The following is a 20,692-nucleotide window of genomic DNA, read 5'->3' on the forward strand; positions in this document are numbered from 1 at the left end:
ATTGAGTTCCTCTCAGTATACGCACTGAATAGGATCACGCTGTAGGAAATGTACATTCAGAGCTGCTGCACCATGTGATTAGTCTTTCAATGCGCTTGACACTTTTGCATGTCTCCTGTCTTCTGTATATATTTATACATATATATTCACACTCTGTCCAACAGATTTATGATGGACGGCCAGTAATAGTTACCATTTTACCTGAATGAATTTGTCTTTATCCAGATCACACAATCCAAGGCTAACATACAAGACTGAATCTGGGGATGAATGGGCTGCAGCCATCTAGAAAGGTGATGTTTAGCTCTCTGCATCATGATATCCGACTCCCCACTTTGTGTGTAGTGTGAGGCAGCTGCTGCTGTGCTTTGAAACAGTGAGAGAGAGGAAAAGCGTCCTTAAACGTGGGCTGTTGTGTAATCCCTCCCAGGGCCCCTTTGCTATTTTTGTGCCTGGGTCCGCACGTCATGGTTGGGTATTTTCTCTGGTGACTAGCTCGCATCAATAGATCTTCTAATGTACACCCAGTCAGCCAGCAGCTTCATGACTGATGGGACTTTACCTTGCTAATTTATTTCATTATTGTTACCCGGACATGAGGAGAATGGAGAAACGGAGCACACAGCATGAGGAATGTCACATGTGACTGTCGATATGGGACAGGGGACTATTCAAATGTCAGGTTTGTATGAGGATTATATTTGATATTTGAATGTCAGCAGCTGTATGAGCTGAGGCTTTTCTCTCCCTATCGGACCGTGTGCTTTATGTCAGTCTGACCACAGTCAGGGCTGCTGACTGCTTCTGCATGCTATGTGCTGTGTTACTGTTAGTGTACCACAGAGGGTTTTACTATTCCGCCTCTATGCAGCCGGTCATCTCTTCATGATATTTATGGATTTGTTGTCAGAGTGAGACTTCATGCCTGTTCCCTTTAATGGCCAACTTAGCCCCTAATGATGTAATGCAGCAGCGTAGTGATGCTCTCTATAGCCAGCATTTGTTTGCTCATTGTCCTTTCTCGTGTGTAAATCAGTGGGGGGTGGGGGTGGGGGGTGGAGGGGGGATGTGCCCCATGAATGTTGGCTGTCCAAATAAATGTCTCCATACAGTCATTTCTTCATCCACGCGGACATACTGTACCACAGTCAGCCCACAGTCGTCCCGAAACACACCTACTGCCACCCACCTGCCTCCTGTTGTTGCACGTCATTGCTGCCGTGTCATATATTTTCGTATAGGTTAGTGCTTGTTGCCAGGAGCGAGAGAAATTTGCAGCGAAAGATTTTTCTTTTTGTTTTTTTGTTTTTTCTGGTGCAGTCTTTGTACTGTACCAGAAAGTCTGAACCTGCTGAGAGACTTGTCAATGAGGCTCTGAATGTGTCGGCTCTGTTCCCCGTCTATCGCGCTCAGTTCAAAGGTATGTATTGTTTCTGAGGGTCTTATCTATCTGTCACTCTGCACCCATATTCCCCTTCTCTCCTCTCGTGGCTCACAGAGGATGGAAACTAAGCAATGAGGTCAGGCCGACCTTGAAAGGGAGCTCCCTATCAGGCCTCTGAATGTTTTTACCCCCGGGCACCCCACTTAGTTTACCTCTGTAAACCTCCCCGTAGAAACATGGATCATTCCAATCTGAGGCAGCCCCCTCGCCATCATTCATACAGTATGCCTACGTTATTTTTTTTTTTTTTCTCCTCTCTCTCTCTCTCTGCTGGGCTCTCTCTCTCTGCCTGAATGCAGAGCTGCTGAACCATAAAAAGCCAAAAGAGGGAATGGACATTCATATAAAAAAAAAAAAAATCAAAGGGTATTATACTCATTATCATCCTTACAGCTGCTTTTAAGCATCTCTCGGCATCTTGAGTCACCTTGGATTCATATCCTCTGGTTTATGCCAGAGGAGTGTGTGGCATGCTAACAAAGAAAGAGAGGGAGTGAGAGAAAGAGAGTGACAGTCAGAGGATGTCCTAATTAAGGGGAACTCAGAGGGTTTGAACCAGATAATCTTACATAACCTCGTTAGGGAGGACACAGCATTTGATACTGAGAAGATGGAAACGACGTGCCCTCAGAGACCCATCCCGCTGGTACGAAACAAAAGTGTAGTGGCGAAAACCTATTCACTTTAACCGCCGGATGATGGTAATCTCTCTTGTAGGAGTCTGGTGTTTCATGTACAGTATGTGGACCTGCTGCTCAGCGCAGATTCAACGCCGCTACCTCAGACAGGTTAAAGGGTTTGAATCCCACAGCAGACAAAGAATCTGAACTTATGATGCCGATAAACTGGATGAATACTTTGATATTTTAAACAGATATCACAGCAGAATGAAAGGCACACACACACGTTACACCTCACTGCCCAACTACGTGTGCTGGCATGCATTGACACACATACCATACTTCCAAACAACAGCCTTTCTTTTTCCTACGTTATGTCTCCTATCCTGTCTTGTTTCAAATATTTCATGTGGGCAGTTCGTTTTCATTTTTTTGGCATGATTTCAACTTCTGACACTGAATGAATTGACAGGTATTAGGAGTCGCAGAGTTTTTAGTATAGATATCAGCACGTCATGGTCCTTACAGTTAAACTCACAAGACGCTTTCATTTTGATCAACTCATCTATACATACAAAACTAACAGTCCATTAAATGTGACATTTCTCATCAAATAACAAAATGGTCGATCGATTTCGAGCAGATAGGGAAGATTTTCATCACGCTCAAAATAAACACACACACCACAGTATCGTCATCTACCTTAAATACCTACACATCGGCACATGGAGGCACGTCCACAGTATAATTAGGGGGTGTCCGTCTGGGTTGACTTGAGGTAGCTTTGGAGTTTTAGAGGCTGGTAAAGAAACATTTTCTTTTTCCATTCGTGCTGTGGCAGAGCTCATCATGATTTTTATACTCACTTTTATTGGGAGGTCATTTGGGAAACAGCCTTGGATGATGTGGATTTGAAAGAGTGGATTTCTTTTGTGTTCAATAACCAATTGTTTGGATCTTAAAATTTCTTCTACTTTTTCATCTTATGCATCTTTATCTGCTTCCACTGTAGTTTTGTAGATGTTCATCCAGCCACATTTGCATTGTCTAATTCTCAATTGTGTCTTATTTCTTTCAGATGACCCTTCCCTGCAATCAATTCACATGTATGTTAATATCACTACAGTTACACAACAGATTTGTCCTTGAAAATCGATCCCAAAGATAGTGACGTTGGATTCATGGAGTCACTTGAAACTACTGCAGGGGTGAAAAGCTCCACAGCGGGTCAGGACAGAAATGTTGCACAGAAAAAATGCACATCAGAAGCTACACAGATTAGGAGGAGTCCATCAGTCGAACTGGAAAGCAAGGGGTGGCAACAACAACTGCAAGAAGGTCAGAGCAGAGACACATGTGGTTTCAAGGAAATGTCTGACTCAGGGAAATCACTGCAGTTAGAAGATCAACACTCCCAAACGCAGTCCACAAGCCATCCAGAATATGAGGTGTCTTCATATTCACTGCAGTCAACAAAACCTTTTCCCGTCGGCAGACAGAAAGCTGTAGGTCACTTAGTTTCTGCCCAGTCCTCAGGACCCGCATCTCACAGGAAGTCCCCCAGTTTACCTGAAGTCCAACAACAGTGTTCCCATTCAGGGATGGATCAGCTGTCAGAGAGTAAGGTGGAACAGAAACCGCAGAAGCCTGGGAAGTATGTTTGTGATTACTGTGGAAGGGCATGTGCCAAACCCAGCGTGCTTAAGAAACATATTCGCTCACATACCGGGGAACGGCCCTATCCGTGCGTCCCCTGCGGATTTTCCTTTAAAACCAAAAGTAATTTATACAAACATAGAAAATCTCATGCTCACTCAGTCAAAGCTGGAACAGTGCCATTTTCAGAACTTGGTTCTTACAATGCCAATACAGACCAGGGGTCTTTTGAAGGGGAAGGAGAGTTATTCTCTGATGCTGAGCAAAGCACGGACACAGACGAGGACACTCTTAACGACCCGCTGCTGCTGCTGGACTCTCCAGTGGAGGGATCAGATAACACTGCTGTAAAAGTACTAAATCTCATTGCTCAGAAAAAGGGAGCCACGTCGATGTCAGCTCAGGATGGTTCATCCCCACACCAAGAAATCAATGCACCTCCTGTCACTGCTGAGGCTAGCCGTGCAATTCAATCTTGCACGATCAAACAGAGGCTTGCACTTCGTTTATCTGAAAAAAGAAGCAGCGACTCTGACCACAATCTGTCCCTTCCAAGTCAGTCTAGCAAGGGCAGCACAGACTCTGGATACTTTTCGCGCTCTGAGAGTGCCGAGCACCAGACTGGTCCACCAAACACCAACGCAAAGTCCTACCAAGAAATTATGTTTGGGAAGTGTTATAGGCCAAGCCCGAAACAGACTACAGCTTTCATGGCCTGCAGCACCGACTCAGGCGGACCCACGGGGAAACGCTCAGAAAAGGGTGTTTCCCGTGTGTTCACCCAGGAGAAAGACACCGTTGAGTCCATCAAAATAAACACAAAAACATTCACGAGGGAGGAAGCAAAAGAGCCACAGTTGGACGCTGGCTCTGATGTCGGCCCTCTGATCAGAAGCAATTCCATGCCAACGTCCTCGGCAGTGTGTCTGACTATGCCTCAAGCCCTCAGGGGCAGCCACTCGTTTGATGAGAGAGCAAGTACGGGGGGCATGAGGAGACTTAGGCGGCAAGCTGCTTTCGAACTCTCCGCACACGACGGGCACGGCGACACTGACGGCCACGGGAGGGTGAACGAGTGTGGCATCTCACCTTCAGGACTGGAAATGGAAAATTACCCCTCGATGCCGTCTAATATCAGCCATCAGAGAAATGCTATAGAATTGGCAACACGGAAACGTCGGAAAGAGAAGAGGGAGGAGGAGGATCTGCCCAGCCAATACGACAGCCATGCTGAACAGTGTGAAGAAATGTTTGAGTTGAGCAAAGACTACGATTCAAAACAAGCTGCGTTGGGCATTATGGCTTTAGGGAAAGGTTACTCTTCAAGTAGGCTCGCACAGATGGACAGGTGTGACATGGACATATCAGTGAGCCCTGAACTTTCTGCTCGAAAAACCTTAGGGAATGTAATTTCAGTTATTCAGCATACAAACTCTCTACATAGGCCTCTCTCTGAACAGTTAGAGTCCTATAAGTATCATGGGCAGAGACAGGAGGGCGTTTCTTCATATCAAGCTATGGAGGCAAGTGAGTCCTATGAGATGGAAAGGAGTGATAGTAAACTACAGCAATCATTTCAAATGGGGCCGAAACTTGTGCGGCAGCCGAACATACTGGTCCCAGAGATACGGGTTACAGTAGAGCCTGACAGTCCAGAAAAAGCTCCAGAGGCTCAGGTGAAGGAGCCCGAGAAGCATGTGGAGGAGTTCCAGTGGCCTCAAAGGAGTGAAACTTTAGCACAATTCCCTCCAGAAAAACTCCCTCCAAAGAAGAAAAGGCTACGTTTAGCCGAAATTGAGCATTCATCTGGTGAATCTAGTTTTGAGTCTGCTTGCACTAGCCTCTCCCGCAGCCCGAGCCAAGACAGCAACTTGTCTTACAGCTCCACCTTTTCTTTTGACAGGGAGGAGAGCTTGAAGTCGATCTCTCCAGCCAGGCAGGATGAACTGGGCAAACCACTAGAGCTCTTAGCTGTGCCAGGGAGTGGGCACTCCCTCTCTTTGCTCAACCAACGTCAACAACATGAAATGAGACGCTCCTCCTCAGAACAGGCGCCATGTAACTTGCGCAAGGAGTTCCCAGAGGTACGCAGCATATCATTTGACTATGGTAGTCTTTCTCCAACGTCCAAAGTTAGACACGTGGACGCTGGGAAGGAGAGAAGGAGGGGAAACTTGGTGCGGCAGGAGTCCCTGAATATGGACACCGAAGGAACACAAGTCCCATCACATGTGTTTCCACAGTACCTCAGCAGCACTTCCCCTCCATTCACAGCACTTGCTGTTCTGCCGCAGACTTTGCCAATATTTTCCACCGGGAATACATTTCCTCAGCCGTCACATCCAAGCCTGTTAGTTCCTGTAAGAATACAGACTCATGTGCCATCCTACGGCAGTATCACATACACCTCAGTATCACAGATTTTTGACAATCAGTATGACAGTGTTAGCTCCACGACGCCCACCTCCCAGCATCAAACACGTTTGTCTGGAAATACCGATTCCCATCATGTGTTACCTTATGCCAGACCACCTTCAACACAAACCCTTAATGTCGAAGCGCTAGACCTGTCATCCGCTAAGCTCAAGACAGGCATCCCTCTTTCTCTGACTTCAAGAACTATCTCAACCACTAACGCCTCCAGTGGTGGCGCAAACAAACGGATGCTATCCCCAGCCAGTAGCCTCGACCTTTTCATCGAGGTCAAGCAGCAAAAACGTGTGAAAGAGGAAAGAATGTTTGGACAAATCGTAGAGGAGCTGAGCGCTGTGGAGTTGGGAAAATGTAATCTGAGTGAAGAGAAAGGGCAAAGGCCGGAGATGCAGGGTGTATCCACGCCTGACTCACTTAGTAAATTTATCACACTACATCAAAAAGCGATGGAGGCCACGGAGCACGACATTGAGTCAGCTATGGAAAGCAGCTCCCTTGAAACCAGCTCACCTCCCTATTCTATGATTTCAGTCAGAGAAATGAAAGAAGTTGCCATGGATAAACGAGTGCAGATGGACATGGTGGCACAGCTGGTTACCAATCAAGACATCCTGATCTCAGACACAGAGAATTCAAAACTGTTATCTCAGTTTCCAAGTCTGCGTACGACGACAGGTGTGAGCTGGTGTTACCTCAACTACACTAAACCAAGCTGCTCTCACAGCACCTCCCCCTTATCCTCCGTCTACACCACCTGGTGCGTGAGTTCCCACAACCCGAACCCTCTTGAGCTAAGCACGAGTGCTGCCTTGGCTCTGCTGCGGTCCAAACATAGGGGAGACAAGGTTATATACACTGTGGCAGCCATGTGTCAGCCTGGCACGGGGAAACTGGTTTCATCCCTGATCCTGTGGAGGCAGACCACGGAACAGGTGAGAAAGTCATCCCATAAACCCAAATCAAGCTGCACCTCACATCGTTCCATTTTAGTGGCCCTACATGTTAATCTCGTTGGAAACTGACAGACCTTATTACATGGAGGTTGTATAAAAAGGAGAAGTAATCCACAGCTCATTGTAACGTTACGGTTTCCATCATGCACAAGTCTCAGTCTTGGCAATGGATGCTGGTGTCCATTGGACTGGATTAGACCGATGAAATAGATAAACTCGGGCGTAAAAATCACACCTAGAGGAGCTTTCAGAAATAAACATGTTGAAAATCCACAAATCTGTGAATTAGTTCTACAGTTTTGTTCCCCTGGAGCAGCAAAATACATGTTTGCAAAACATGCTGTGTAACAGCATGTGTGTCATGCAATACTGAAAGCATCATGTTACACTGTCAATACTCTGCCCACCTCAAATTGATGTTAACAAAATGTTTGTTCATCCGATTCAGCTGCAGAGGAAACCCGAGCCCAAAGAGGCGGACATCAGCTACGGGAAGAAGGTGAAAGATATTAGCTGCAGAGTGAAAACTGCCAAGGAGGAGTGGAAAGAGAGGGAGGCTTCCACAGCACAAACAGCGCCAACACGTATTAAAATCTTCGAGGGAGGGTCAGTCAAGATATTAGTTATCATAACACTTGTCATTTCTGCTGACAGTAAATACAGGAGCTGTATCAGGGTTTTCTAAAAGGGGTTTGCTATTTTTGCCTTTTCAAACTGGTTTCATTCTGTATTCCTTTATTAAAATCTGGATTGTGCCCACGTCTCAGGTACAAGTCCAATGAAGACTATGTGTACGTTAGAGGCCGAGGCCGGGGAAAATACATTTGTGAGGAGTGTGGTATTCGCTGTAAGAAGCCGAGCATGCTGAAAAAACACATCCGGACCCATACAGATGTCCGACCATACATCTGCAGGGTCTGCAACTTTGCTTTTAAAACAAAAGGTTGGTTTCTCTACAGGCTTAAAGACAAATGACTGTAGAGATTATCAAAAAAAAAAAGACAATTCATTTCTTCTATTTTTTTTTATTAACAGAAATGGAAAGTCTTTCTTTATTTTGATATGAACGAGGAAATATCTGCTAAAGCTAATTAATGTTAGAAAACAAGCATAAGGACAGAATAAAAAAAATTCAGCTTGCAGAAGCAGCAAAAACCAAGAAGTCTGCGCTGTTCTTTTGAAATACTACAATATAATGCAAAGTCAGCAGCTCACTTGCACTGTCTGCTCATTTGTCTTTTCACTTTATACTGCTGCGGGAAGTTGGACCTGGTTTTCACAAAACTAATTAGTGACTTCTTGTGGTTTATTTATTCAGGAAATCTAACAAAACATATGAAGTCGAAGGCACACATGAAGAAATGTCTTGAACTGGGAGTGTCAGTGACGATGGATGAGACGGAGATTCAGGAACATAGTGAGTTGTTGACGTTTGTAATATTCCTACTTATGAGCGCATGTCACAAAAATAAATTCAACTAAATTGATGCCTTTGTCTTTCAAAGTTGACGACATCCAGCAAGAGTCGAAGACTGAGGTGGCGGTCAGAACCAAGCATCAGTTCTCTGACGCAGAGGAGTCTGACGGCATGGATGAAGAAGCTGATGAGATTGACGAAGACGACGATGAGGATGATGAATATGAAGGCGACTCCACTCCAAAGTTGCGCTCACGAAGCACAAGTCCTCAGCCGTGTGGAGTTACATCTCTGTCAGTTACGGCCACGGCCGCCATCCATGGCTGCTCCCTCACCTCTCTGCCTGGCACTGACGTCCGCCAACAGCCCTCCGCCAGGCGGACGGTCTCGGACCATCGACCAGGGCTCGCCAACGAGGAGAGAGAGAAGTCTGTGGATGAGGACTCTTTGACCATGCTGTCCCCAGAACAGGCCAGCTTCCTGTTTGACCCTTACTCCTCTTGTCTGCTCTCACCTGGCTGGGAGTCTCCCATCAGGGAGCCCTCCCCTTCACGTCTGCGTTATCCATCCCCAAGGCGAGAGCTCTCTCCCCGAGGCCGCTCATCGCCCAGATGGGATGCCTCGCCTCTTAGGCCCGGCTCACCCAGCTTCAGCCCCATCCAGCACCTCTCCCCAGTCTCCATTGAGCGACCTCTGTCCCCTGGATTGGAGCTGGCCGGAAAGCGAGAATCGTCCATCAGGGGCCGGCAGAGGGTCGTGCTGAGAGCTGTGTCGCCTCGTAGAGGCTCGCACCAACACAAAGGCGGCGGGGACAAAACCAGACACCAAGCAAAGATGGAAATGGCTCACCAACAAGGAGCTTTTGAAATGGAAACGGTATGTTGTTAGAGTGAAACTGTACCTCTGCTGAGATAGTTTTTCTCTGATTTATTTGGCTGATTTTGGGCTAGTCAGCAAGATCTAAAAAAAACAAAAAAAACAACAACTTTTGATTCAGTGGATATTTGTGGACACACATTACAATCCCAACAGCCTCAGTGCTAATCCGACAAAAAACTGGACATTTATATCTCACCATTTTATTTCCTTTACTTGAAACATGCTGCTTTTATTTTTTTAAGTTAATAATGCTGTATTTCTCACATATCTGCATCTGTTCCAACTGTAATATATTTTCACATGAGAAATAATCTTGGCGTAGCTGAAACTGCTGGTAATGCTGCCAATATGTCATTTCAGGATCAAAGGAGCAGCTTGGCTTCCACTCTGCCTGGCGCTGCCAGTTCTCATCACCAGAACATCCTCAGCCACCTCCCTCTGCACTCCCAGCAGCAGGCGCACAGTTTGCTCCCCGTTGTTCCTGTCGGAGGGCTCCAGATGTTACACTCCCCGCCTTCCCCCAGCACTGATGTCACCCCCTCCTCGGTGCCAAGCCCCCAGAGCAGCGAGGGCCAGCATTGTAGCAGCAGTGAGGGATCTGTCCACGGGCTCGAGACGGGAGGAGAGGACGTCCAAGGCCAGAGCCAGCTGTCCTCCCACCAGGCCGCTCAGGAGAAAAGCCTTGTTCCCGGCGTCGGGGACAGTGGACAGGAGGAGAACGTGCAAACCTGCTTGAAAGCCATCGCCTCGCTGAAGATTACCACAGAAGACCCTCATTAAGACCCTCTTTTCTGTGTCCACGATCTGATCCAGGAACAGACACCCCCTGCTATACCTGCAACCTTGTCGTCCTAAACCCTTTAGGCACATAACCTCATCTTTATCCAGTTAGAGGCAATATAATAACACTTCCTCTGGTTTTGCACATAGCCCAGACAGCTCCTTTTAAATCTGAGTGGAGGTCAGACCTTCACAGTGAAGAAGAAAGCCGTCCTGTCTGATGTGCTGTTCTCTTCAGAGTGCTTTGAAAGGACTGGATGAGCAGCAGGATGCTTTGCAAGGTGGAGAATCATTATTGGGTGCAGGTGCAATATGGAAAGATATTATGCTAACATGCCTTTGTTTGACATAGTAGTTTGCGTACAATTGCACATAAATTATATTTATGGATTCTGTACAAATGTCCTTAACATATACTCCTTCTTAGATGCATACAAACAGTGTATTTTACTGTATGTGTACTTTGAAAATAGACTGTTGTTTAATGTAATCATATCAAGGTGTGACGCCGTAGTGCAGTAAATAAAGACTATTTATAAGGAGAGAAGTATGTGTATTATGAAACAGTCTGACCAAATTTTAAGTAGATGCTTCTTGTGCAGTTTGGTGCTTCTAATCAAGCGGCAAGGGTCTGTGCCTTTTTCTTTCTTTCTTTCTTTTTTTTTTTTTTTGCTTTTCATCATTTCTTCTTCAGAGGTTTGCTGAATAAGGAAACATGTCTATCGAGGTCCTCTTTATTCAGACGGCGCTGTCGGAGCGTTCGCTCAAAGGAGAGCTTTTTCTTTCTTTATTCTGTCAGTCCTGCTGACAGGCGGATGCAGCTTGATTTATGTGAAACAATCTTAAAAAATATTTTTTATGTTGCATTTTTCTTAATGTTGTGATTTTTATCCTGGTAAAAATGCATGGGATTTGCTATTGCACAAAAATAGAGGAAGTTAATATGTAATTATGAATACTGTAAGATGTATTTATATATTAGAACGTAAGCACTTATTGATACTGGTAAATATTTGACTACTATTTATATGGTATATCTGTACTTATGCAGCAGTGATGCAGTTATGCAGTGAGCCACGTTGGCATTGCTTTTGATCTCATGTCTTTGCTTTGACTAAAACAGACAACTTTTTTCTCTCTTATACAGATGACCATAAGCATTTTATTTAGTTTTGACGATGCACTTTCATCCTTTCATCTTTGATGTTTAACTGACCCGGTTAGTGGAAATTTGGAGGCGTGAAAACATGTTGTTATCTTGTGGTTTTGAAACATTCCAGTTATTTTTCACATTTTTCATTGTGTGAATTGTGTGAATCGTGTTGCACACAAATTCAAGGGGCTATGATGATCAGTCAATAGTATGTTTTCTTGCATTTCAAGTGTAACTGGATAAAAATCAATATCACTTACTGTAAGTACTACTAAAGTAATGATGTTAAAGGCGTGAGTTGGTTGATTATTACTGTGCTTCAGCTCAAAATGTTAGTAATCATTCACCAAATGCATTACTTCTTCTCTGTATATATATGTGTATTTTTATGATTTAAACTATTTTTGCAGTGTTGAATTCTGACAACTTTTTATGTGGATTGTTTATATCTCTTTAAGAGGTAAAATGTCTGCAGCTGACATATATCAGAAGTTTAATGAGGGCGAAAATAGCACAGTGTTGATTGCTAACACAGTGTCTCATCTTAAAGGAAAAAAAAAAAAAGCGTATTCACATCTTCAAGTGGTTATGTTACCAGTTTGAGAATGGATCTGAAAATCAGAAAACCCTTGTTCTCACATGTTTACATAAAAAAAAAAAAAGTTTTAAAAGGTGCACTGCTTTAATTTTGTGTTTCCCTCTCTGAAGATGTATGTAGCTTTGATTTTATGGTTATGTAATTTTATTTGTCGTGATAACAGTGCAGAATGCTCATAAAATGTGAAGGGAAAGTGAAACCTTTTATTTGCTTTTGCATACATATGTATCCGGATAGTGTTTGTGTTTTGTTTTTATTGTATATTCATATTTACTGAACTGCATTGTGCCTCTCATGTCTATGAAATTCCCTGTAAAACACACAGAGGACAAATCATTTTACCTCTCAGCTAAGATTTTTTGAGGGGAGAAAAAAAAAAAAACCTCAGTAGCCAATTTGTTGTTTAGCTATCTGCATCAAAACTGGTTAGTCAGGATGGAGTGCCTCTTTTATGCTATGGGGAATTTATTGTTTGGTGCTCTACTTTTTCAGATTAAATTCAAAATTGTTTTAAAAGAATATACTTCTAACCCAAGGATGTGTGTTGCAGCTTATTTCACGATCTCATGGCTTCGGCAGCTTTCCTCCTGCACGGTTCACTGTTGGAATTAGTGCACAAATGTGCACAATGCAAAAATTGTTCAGATGAAATCATTCACATTTTATCTCGAGGGTGGAGTGTGGATAAAAAAAAAATAAATAAAAAATAGAGTTGAAAAATTGGAGAGACCCTTACCAGTGACATCCTCTGGTGAAAAATGATTACTGCAGTCATAACATGGAACAAGAAAAATAAATGAATGCTTCCAAAAATAGTTCTCACCTTGTGGATAATATTCAACCGTTCTCAGGTTGTATTTCACTGCAAATCTGCATCGCCTTCACTGTGTATAGGCAGCATATACAGTGTGCACTGGTATATGAGTAGTATATAATAAGCCAGGAAACGACTCTGATCTTAGAACCTATTACACCGGCACTGGCGCTCTTCTCCGGATTGGGGAAGAGGTCTTGTTCTAATTCTGGCCAATCAGAGATGGTTCATTTTTTTCCTCTCCTGCTCAGTGACTCGGCCTGTCAGGCCCATTTGTTAGAATAATTATACAGCTTTTATCAGCATCCCAGCTTAAAATAAAACCGGTATGGTGTTGGTTTAAAGCAGCAGAGGTAACGCATAATATTAAGACCTCAAAAGAGGAATCTTTGAGTGTGGAAGCATTTTAATTGCATTCCCGAGTTTAGCACGTTTAGAGTTATATCTGTAACAGTCGGCGGTCGAGTCTCAGGGAGATGACAATTGCACAAGGCCTATGGGCTGTGAGTGCAGTGTCCTGGACAGAGACATGTCTCCGTCCTCCCTCTCTCGGCTCAGAGTGAGCTGTGCTCCTCTGATTTATTTTGAGGTGGTCGTATCACAGCTGTTGTATCTGTGGTGGCAGCCTGGCCGAGCCCCTCGACACTCACTCCTTCTCCCCCACTGGCCCTTGGTCCTGGTAAGAACCCTGTTTTCTTGTTTCCCTGCTTCTTCAGGGACTTTTACATTTAAATAATATGAAAATTACTTTTCATCGTCTGATTTAAATGAATTCCAAAGTTTGTCTTGCTCTTAAAAAGGTACTATTTAGGCTTTCTCATACTCACAAGGGCTGAAGATGATATGAGACTTGACTGTCACTTGTTAACAGAGTTCATCTTGTTTAAGAAAAAATTGTCTCTAAACTAAACTGCCTAGTTTCTATAGTTGTGCACTACAAATGTTTTTTCTTTGGACAGTGAAGATATCAATGCTGCCTTTTACTCCAGTCATTTATTTTTAGTTGAATTTCCACTCGGATATCAGTCTCCTTCTAAAATACTGACTATAGGGTGCTTTTGCCACACTGACTTTTTTTTCTTGGTAGTTGGAAAATGCAGCATTTATACACACAACTACTAACACTGACATCAATAAGAGTGGATAAGAAATAAATAAATAACTTGCCCATATTAAGAAGTTCTTAAAATAGCCTGTGGGGCCAGGAACAGGTGCCATGTGCTCCGCTTGTGAAAGCACAGGCAGTGTGAAAGCTGCACTAATTTTATGCAAGTAAACAGGCTCTGGCTCTGAGCCTGTAAAGCACAAGACAGACAGACTAAAACATTATATAACTTCATTTCTATCAAACTGGATTTAGAGTTTAAAGTGGGAAACCGAGCCACAAATGGACGGTTATGAATTTTAACCAATGCTCCATTATTAGTCAGAGAAGGAGCTTCAAACTTTCACCAGTTTAATTAGAATCAACTAAATCAAATTAATTTCATTTTTTTTTCTCCCATGAACTGTGACATTAGCAAATTAGTTGCAAATGTTTCAGCTGAAAATCTCTTTGTCCTGTCGTTGGCATTTCTGTGCTACAGTTGCCTGCTATTTATCATATCACACTCACATATCTCTATGGCTGCAACAAACACAAATTTTTTTGTATTATTGATTCATTTGTCAATTATTTAATTAATTAATCATTTGGTATATATGTAAATACAATTCCATAATCCAATGCAACATCTAAATGTCTGGATTTTTGTCTGGCCAGTTTGAACTGATAAGATATTCAGTCTTTTGTCATATGGACACAATGAAAATTAGCAAACCTAAACATCTGTGAAGTAACTCACAAAGATCTAGGAAATTTTGATTACTGTACATATGTTCATGCTTTAGACTTTGTCAATAGGTTTCTTTTATGAAAGAGCTTGCAATTTGTGAATCCAAATAAGTAAAAAATATTTTGCTAAAACTAAAAAGCAAACATGGCATAACCAAGATATGTGAGAAATAAATTTGTGGCCAACATAGACACTGCCTGCTCAAACTCAGTGTACATCAAAATAAATATTGCCTTCCAGTGTTAGCTAAAGTCCAATACAGAAACCAACTGTTTCTCTCATAGCACTAGCTCAGAATAATGGAGACTTGTCCGGAGAGCAGCCCTTCACCCACTGGTCCCGAAGCGTCGCCAGCCAAGGGTCGGCACATTGACCTGACAGAGGACCTGGGCCTGCAGCTGGAGGACATCATTAGTATCTACCAGGCCACCGAAATCCCCGCTGAGCCAGAGGACACAGAGGAGGTCAGCGCCGCCAAAGAGGCAGACGCCCGCAAGGACCAGAAACTGGAGAAGAAGCTGCTCAAAAACCTAGGTGTTTTGTTTTTTTCCAATGTGTTATTGATTTTAGCTGAGGTGGGTTTCTTTCAGCCCAGTCAGCAGAAGTCCAAATTTGTACTGAATCTGATAGGTGTGTAAGCAGAGCTGTGATGTGTGTATGTGTATCCATCAGCAACACAAGAGCAAGTAAAATAGTATTTCCAAGTTCCTTTTATAGTTTTGGTATTGGTAAGCTGATTTTTTTGTAGGCTGAATTTTCATAATTGCAGATGGATTTTTTTGAAAAATAATTAACATTTACATATGTGCATGTGATAAATCTTTTCATATTGTGCTCTATGCTGATGACTGAGGACAGGTGAGGTTAAAAATTCTCTGTGGCTGTTCAGGGAAAGAAGCCATGCTGCTGATGCAAAGCTTGAACAAGCTCGACTCTCCAGAAAAGAAATTGGAGGCCATTATCAAGAAGCACGCTGAGCTGGTGAGCAGATGATGAATGAAGGCAAAGAGATCTCCAAAATATACTTCTTTTAAAGATGCCTTTCCCCTCATGCATACGTGGTGGACTTTTCTGTGTGCTCTTGCAGTTGGAGGAACATCGCAGTGATCAGAAACAGCTGAAGGTTCTGCAGAAGAAGCTGCTTCAGGTGATGAAGGAGAAGGACCAGCTGCAGAGCGAGCACAGCCGGGCCGTGCTGGCTCGCAGTAAACTGGAGGGGCTCTGCCGAGAGCTACAGAGGCACAACAAGACCTTAAAGGTAGACCAGCTCCTCACAATGCTGCACTACAAAGAAGCAGTCATATCGCATATTCACAAAACTATAAATTCACATAGTATCTGAGCTCCTGAACTTCCACACGCAGTTTGTTTGTGAGTTTTGGTGCCACCATGTCATAATCTCCAGGAGGTAACATCAGCTGCCACCAAAGATCAGCCATTAAAGCTCAGGATTTTGAGCCCTGAAACAACTAATGTTCAAATCTACATTTTCCAAAATCACTCACTCACGGATCCCTTCTGACCGTCCAGGGGGCGCTAACTAGACAACAATAAGGTGAGCTTGGTAAAATCAAACAACACTTGGTCACCTGGGTCAACCTGGGTGGACAGTGACGAAGTAAAGTTACTGTAGTACTGGACTTAAGTGCAATTTTTGAGTATCTGTACTTTACTTGAGTATTATCACTTCACTTCACTTCACTTCACTACATTTGAGGGACAAATATTGTCCTTTTTACTCCACTACATTTCTATTGATGCTCTCGTTACTTCTTACCTTAAATATTTGTTCAGAAAATTTCTCCACCCTTTATTTTCTTATTCTCTTTTCCTTTCTGGTCACCGGACGGATGCTGATTGGACATTTTTCTACCAAACTTCAGACAGCAGAAAAAAGCCCTGCATAGCAACAGTTACCGAGTGAGGCGGGGCTTAGCGAAGGATAGGTGGACAAACCATTTGTTTGGGGGGGGCAAACTAATTAATTAATTAATTAATTACTGAATAATTAATTAAATAGTGAAATAATTATATATATTTTTACATTTAATGAACTGGTATATTAAATTCTGTCCCGTTTTCCTCCATAAATAAATCATCTCAGTCGGTGATTCTGTTTTTTCCTGGTCCATATTCTCTGGTCTGATCTGGTCTAGTCTGGTCCGGTCCAGTCTGGTCTAGGTCCTGGGGGGTAGCGCCATATCTTGCATTAGCCCAGTCCATTACTTGTAACCAATTAACTTAGCAGTGTTCGGCTGTCCGCACCGGAAATCTGGTCTGGTCTGGTGTCTTTTCTGGTCCTGTTTACCATCTGTCATTCATATTCTTTAATCTGAACGGTGTGAGAAGTAATGCCAGCTGTCATAGTCAGTGTGATGAAACTCCTAAAAGTCCTGTGTTGTGATGTTGAAGGAAGAAAAGAGCTGAATAAAGCCGGTCCATGTGTTCAGCTACTCCGCCTCTCCTCCTCCGTGTGTGCTAGTTACCACGGTTACCAGCATCAACGAAACCAAGCTAAGGTGAAACAGAATTAGCTTTATAGCTAGCTACACTAGCATAAGCTGAGCTAGCTAAAGTGCAGAGCTGAAACTCTAACTCACTGATTCTCGCCTCCATTTCTGCCGTCATCCTGAATCTATGACAAGAAGTACGATCATAAAAGGAGGCAGAGGAGGAACTGGACATGGAGCACACAGGAAGTCTATTAATGAAGGTGAATAGAAGAGACACCAACACGAGGTAACACACAGCACAACCAGCAGAGACCGGACCCCTCCAGAGACTAGAGACCAGACCAGAGGCCTCCGAATCCGGTCCTGGATGTTTCCTTATTCCAAAGAGTCCACCGCAAAAGGGATAAAACAAAACATTTCATGTCCTCATTTATATGTCCTGTGATGGACATTCACACACAAACTCCCTGTACAGGGATTATATAAGAAGTACTGATAGAGTTTAACACACAGCCCAAGGTAAAAATGCATAGTAAGCCATGTTATGAATGTGTGGTTTCAGCTCTAGAATCTATCTGTGAAATACAGGAGGAGACCCTGCAGAGGTGCAGAGAGGACGACCTGAAGAGGAAGGAGATCACTACCCACTTCCAGGGGACGCTCAGTGAGATTCAGGCCCAAATCGAGGAACACAGCAGCCGCAACACCAAGCTGTGCCAGGAGAACAGCGCTCTGGCAGAGAAACTGAAGGGACTCATTTCACAATATGACCAGCGAGAGGCGGTATGGATGCCACCCCATGTTCAGGACACGCTGGTTTAGACCAGACAGCAGTTATTGGAGGGCATTACTATGTGAATTTGTCCTCCCAATCTACGTATAAACTTATCCCAATGTTTGAAATGAGCATATCTACAATCTCACACATCAGCGCCAAGAGCTATTTGCAGATTTCACCCAGAGCTCACATTTATTAGCTACAGTATTTTAGTTTTATGTGGCCAAAGCTCCCTAAGCAAGAAATTAAACAGCTTTTTGATGTGGAAAAAGACTCATGAATTTTTATATATCTTCCAGAACCTGGAAAAGGTCTTCAAACACAGAGACCTGAAAGAAAAGCTGCTGGAAACCAAACTCACGCAGGCAAACATGATACTGAAGGAGGCAGAGGAGAAGCACAAGCTGGAAAAAGAGCATGTATGTTTAGTGGATCAGATTCGCCGAGTGCTACAAGCTTTCTGATAACGTGTCTGCAATTCTAATCCCCTAATTCTCATTTTCGTGGAATATCTCAACACTCCACAGCTGCTGAAGCAGGCAGCAGAATATAAATCACAAGTGAAGGTCATGAAGGAGGAACAGATCGATATGAAGACTCAGGTACAGTAACATGGGTAAAACTGGCTTGTTTTCCTAATTCCCTACAGACACGTATAATATATTTCTCACTGTTTCTCTTCAGCTTGATATGTACTCCAAGAAGTTTGATGAATTCCAGGGCACGGTATCAAAGAGTAACAGTGTCTACAGCAGCTTCAAACAGGACATGGACAAAGTAAGAACGGTTTTGAAGAATATTTGATGTCGGCTTCAAGATATCGGTTAGATTATTTAGTTTGTCTGTCAATAAAGACACAATGAGCCGCAATATGAGAAATAAATCCCATGGGATTTACAATAACACTTCAAAATCTGACAAACTGTATAATCCAAAATCTGTTGTAGCATTTATTTTTAGAAGTTGCTTTGATTGTGTGGAGTGGAGAATGATTTTTTTCTTGTCGTGTTGTAGATGGCAAAGAAAATGAAGAAGCTGGAGAAGGAGTGCCAGTCATGGAAAACCCGCTTTGACGGCTGTAACAAGAGCCTCATTGACATGGTGGCAGATGTAAGACAGAATTTTTTCTTTAGTTATTTAGAGCGCTAAAACAAGGAATGATTTAGGCTGTAAATACAGCACCCTCCATTTTTACTCATGCTGCATATGTGTTGGGTCCTTTACAGAAAGCTATCAAGGAAAAGGAGATGGAACTCGTTACTATCAAGAACCAGAAGCTGGAGAATCTGTGCAGGGCTTTGCAAGAGGAGAGGAAGAGTCTTTATGACAAGATGCAGGGAGCGGGAACTCCACCAGACAACAGCACTGCTGAACCCACAGAGGCCGAGGCCCCCGAGGTGCAGGAGACCCCGAAAGACCCGACAGAGAACCACCCTGTGCAGAATACTGAAGCCCCTGCCGCTGCAGCCCCAGCTGCGACCCCCACGCTCCAAACCCCTCTGACCAAGGAACTGGCTAACCTGAAAGCCGAGCAGGCCAGACTGAAGGAAATTGCAGGCTCTTTCACAATCTCTCATGTTGTACCCACAGAAACAGTTGCTAGCCAATCACAAGGACACTCTGAGGGCACCCAGGGGCCAGAGGGGAGGCACACAGAGGAGAGTAACAGTGAACACCTCCAAGAGGCCGAGGCCAATGGATACCAGGGACAGAGAGACCTGGAAATGGAGTCAGTTGATTAATGCTGAAAATACTGTGCAAAGAAACCTGGTTCATGTGCGATTCATAGCAATAAAATGAAAAAAATGCTGGCTTTAGCTTTCAGTGTCTGATATGTCGAGATTTAAGAGAAGCTTTGTTTTATTTCCTGCAACAGGCCAACTACAACTCAGCAGCTTTATGGCTTTTCTAGCACACTGATAAAAAAGTAAAGACGGTTTTGACCCCTTTTCCTTTTTTTTTTTTTTTTACAGACAGATCTATAGAGTTACTAAGTGGACGAACAACTTCATCCGTCCATGTTTTTGGTGGTAAACTTTGATGAAACTCTCCTAGTTGAAACATTCACTGAATTACAAAATATCTAGTTTTATGATAAAAAAAAATAAAATACTTGAAAATTGAAATACAATCATCAGGTTTTAAAAATCTCTTGAGAGTGCTACTAGAAAACTGTGAGCTGATTCTACAGCTTGAAATCAGTTAAATTTTGAATCCTGGGTCCATTTTACATTAATTCACTAACTACAGCTTTGGATTTCGCTCATAACAGCAACCACCTCTGGTGTACTTAAAATTCACTGCTTTCATGGCTGTTTGCTCCATAGAAACGACAGCCAAGGGCACAGGTTTTGTGTTATTTAGAGCCATCCACCAAAGAGATGGGAAAAAAAAAGCTCATGATGATTAAGACGCTATGTATAATTCACACTGGTGATCATAACATTCACCTACAGGGTATCATTGTGACATTATCTCAGCGTCACCTGCTTTTCTTTGTCAAGTAGCATCATCACTGAATACTGAAGAGTTTAACTTGTGAAATATAGTAATTAACATAATAAACAAATAACAATCATCTGGGCAGGTTCTGAATACACAGTTAAATTACACCGAAGAGGACAGCATAAACTCACACAGCAGCGAGTGTACAGACCAAAACATCCTTGACTTTTGAGTGTGCTGCTGATGTACAAAGGAAATGGAGGAGGTGTTTCAAGCTTAAAAAATGTAGACAGTAACAGTGAATACAGAGGAATCTGCTCCAGAAAAGCAGAGCGTAGCTATTGCATTTTACAAGAAATATTTTTGCTGTCCTTTAAAATGTGAAGTACTGCTGTTTTACTGTTTTACTAACAGTAAAGACAACATGACAAGTG

At 43.2% G+C, this 20,692-nt stretch overlaps 2 protein-coding genes across 2 annotated transcripts; both read left to right on the forward strand.

The window, feature by feature from the left end:
* Positions 1-500: 500 nt before the first annotated feature.
* hivep2b (HIVEP zinc finger 2b) lies at positions 501-11,917 on the forward strand. Its single transcript, XM_029493121.1, has 7 exons — positions 501-682; positions 3,143-7,085; positions 7,555-7,712; positions 7,874-8,049; positions 8,425-8,523; positions 8,612-9,399; positions 9,763-11,917. Exons 2-7 carry the CDS (start codon positions 3,246-3,248, stop codon positions 10,180-10,182), a joined length of 5,481 nt encoding a protein of 1,826 aa, XP_029348981.1. The 5' UTR covers positions 501-682; positions 3,143-3,245; the 3' UTR covers positions 10,183-11,917.
* Positions 11,918-13,319: 1,402 nt separating this feature from the next.
* Positions 13,320-19,626, forward strand: txlnbb (taxilin beta b). The gene is made up of 10 exons (XM_029493168.1): positions 13,320-13,426; positions 14,867-15,116; positions 15,472-15,563; positions 15,670-15,840; positions 17,624-17,818; positions 18,113-18,232; positions 18,341-18,415; positions 18,498-18,590; positions 18,828-18,923; positions 19,040-19,626. The coding sequence occupies exons 2-10, from the start codon at positions 14,882-14,884 to the stop codon at positions 19,553-19,555; spliced, it is 1,593 nt and encodes a 530-aa protein (XP_029349028.1). The 5' UTR covers positions 13,320-13,426; positions 14,867-14,881; the 3' UTR covers positions 19,556-19,626.
* The last annotated feature ends 1,066 nt before the right edge of the window (positions 19,627-20,692 follow it).

This window comes from Echeneis naucrates, chromosome 22 (assembly GCF_900963305.1).
Source record: "Echeneis naucrates chromosome 22, fEcheNa1.1, whole genome shotgun sequence".
NCBI lineage: Eukaryota > Metazoa > Chordata > Actinopteri > Carangiformes > Echeneidae > Echeneis > Echeneis naucrates.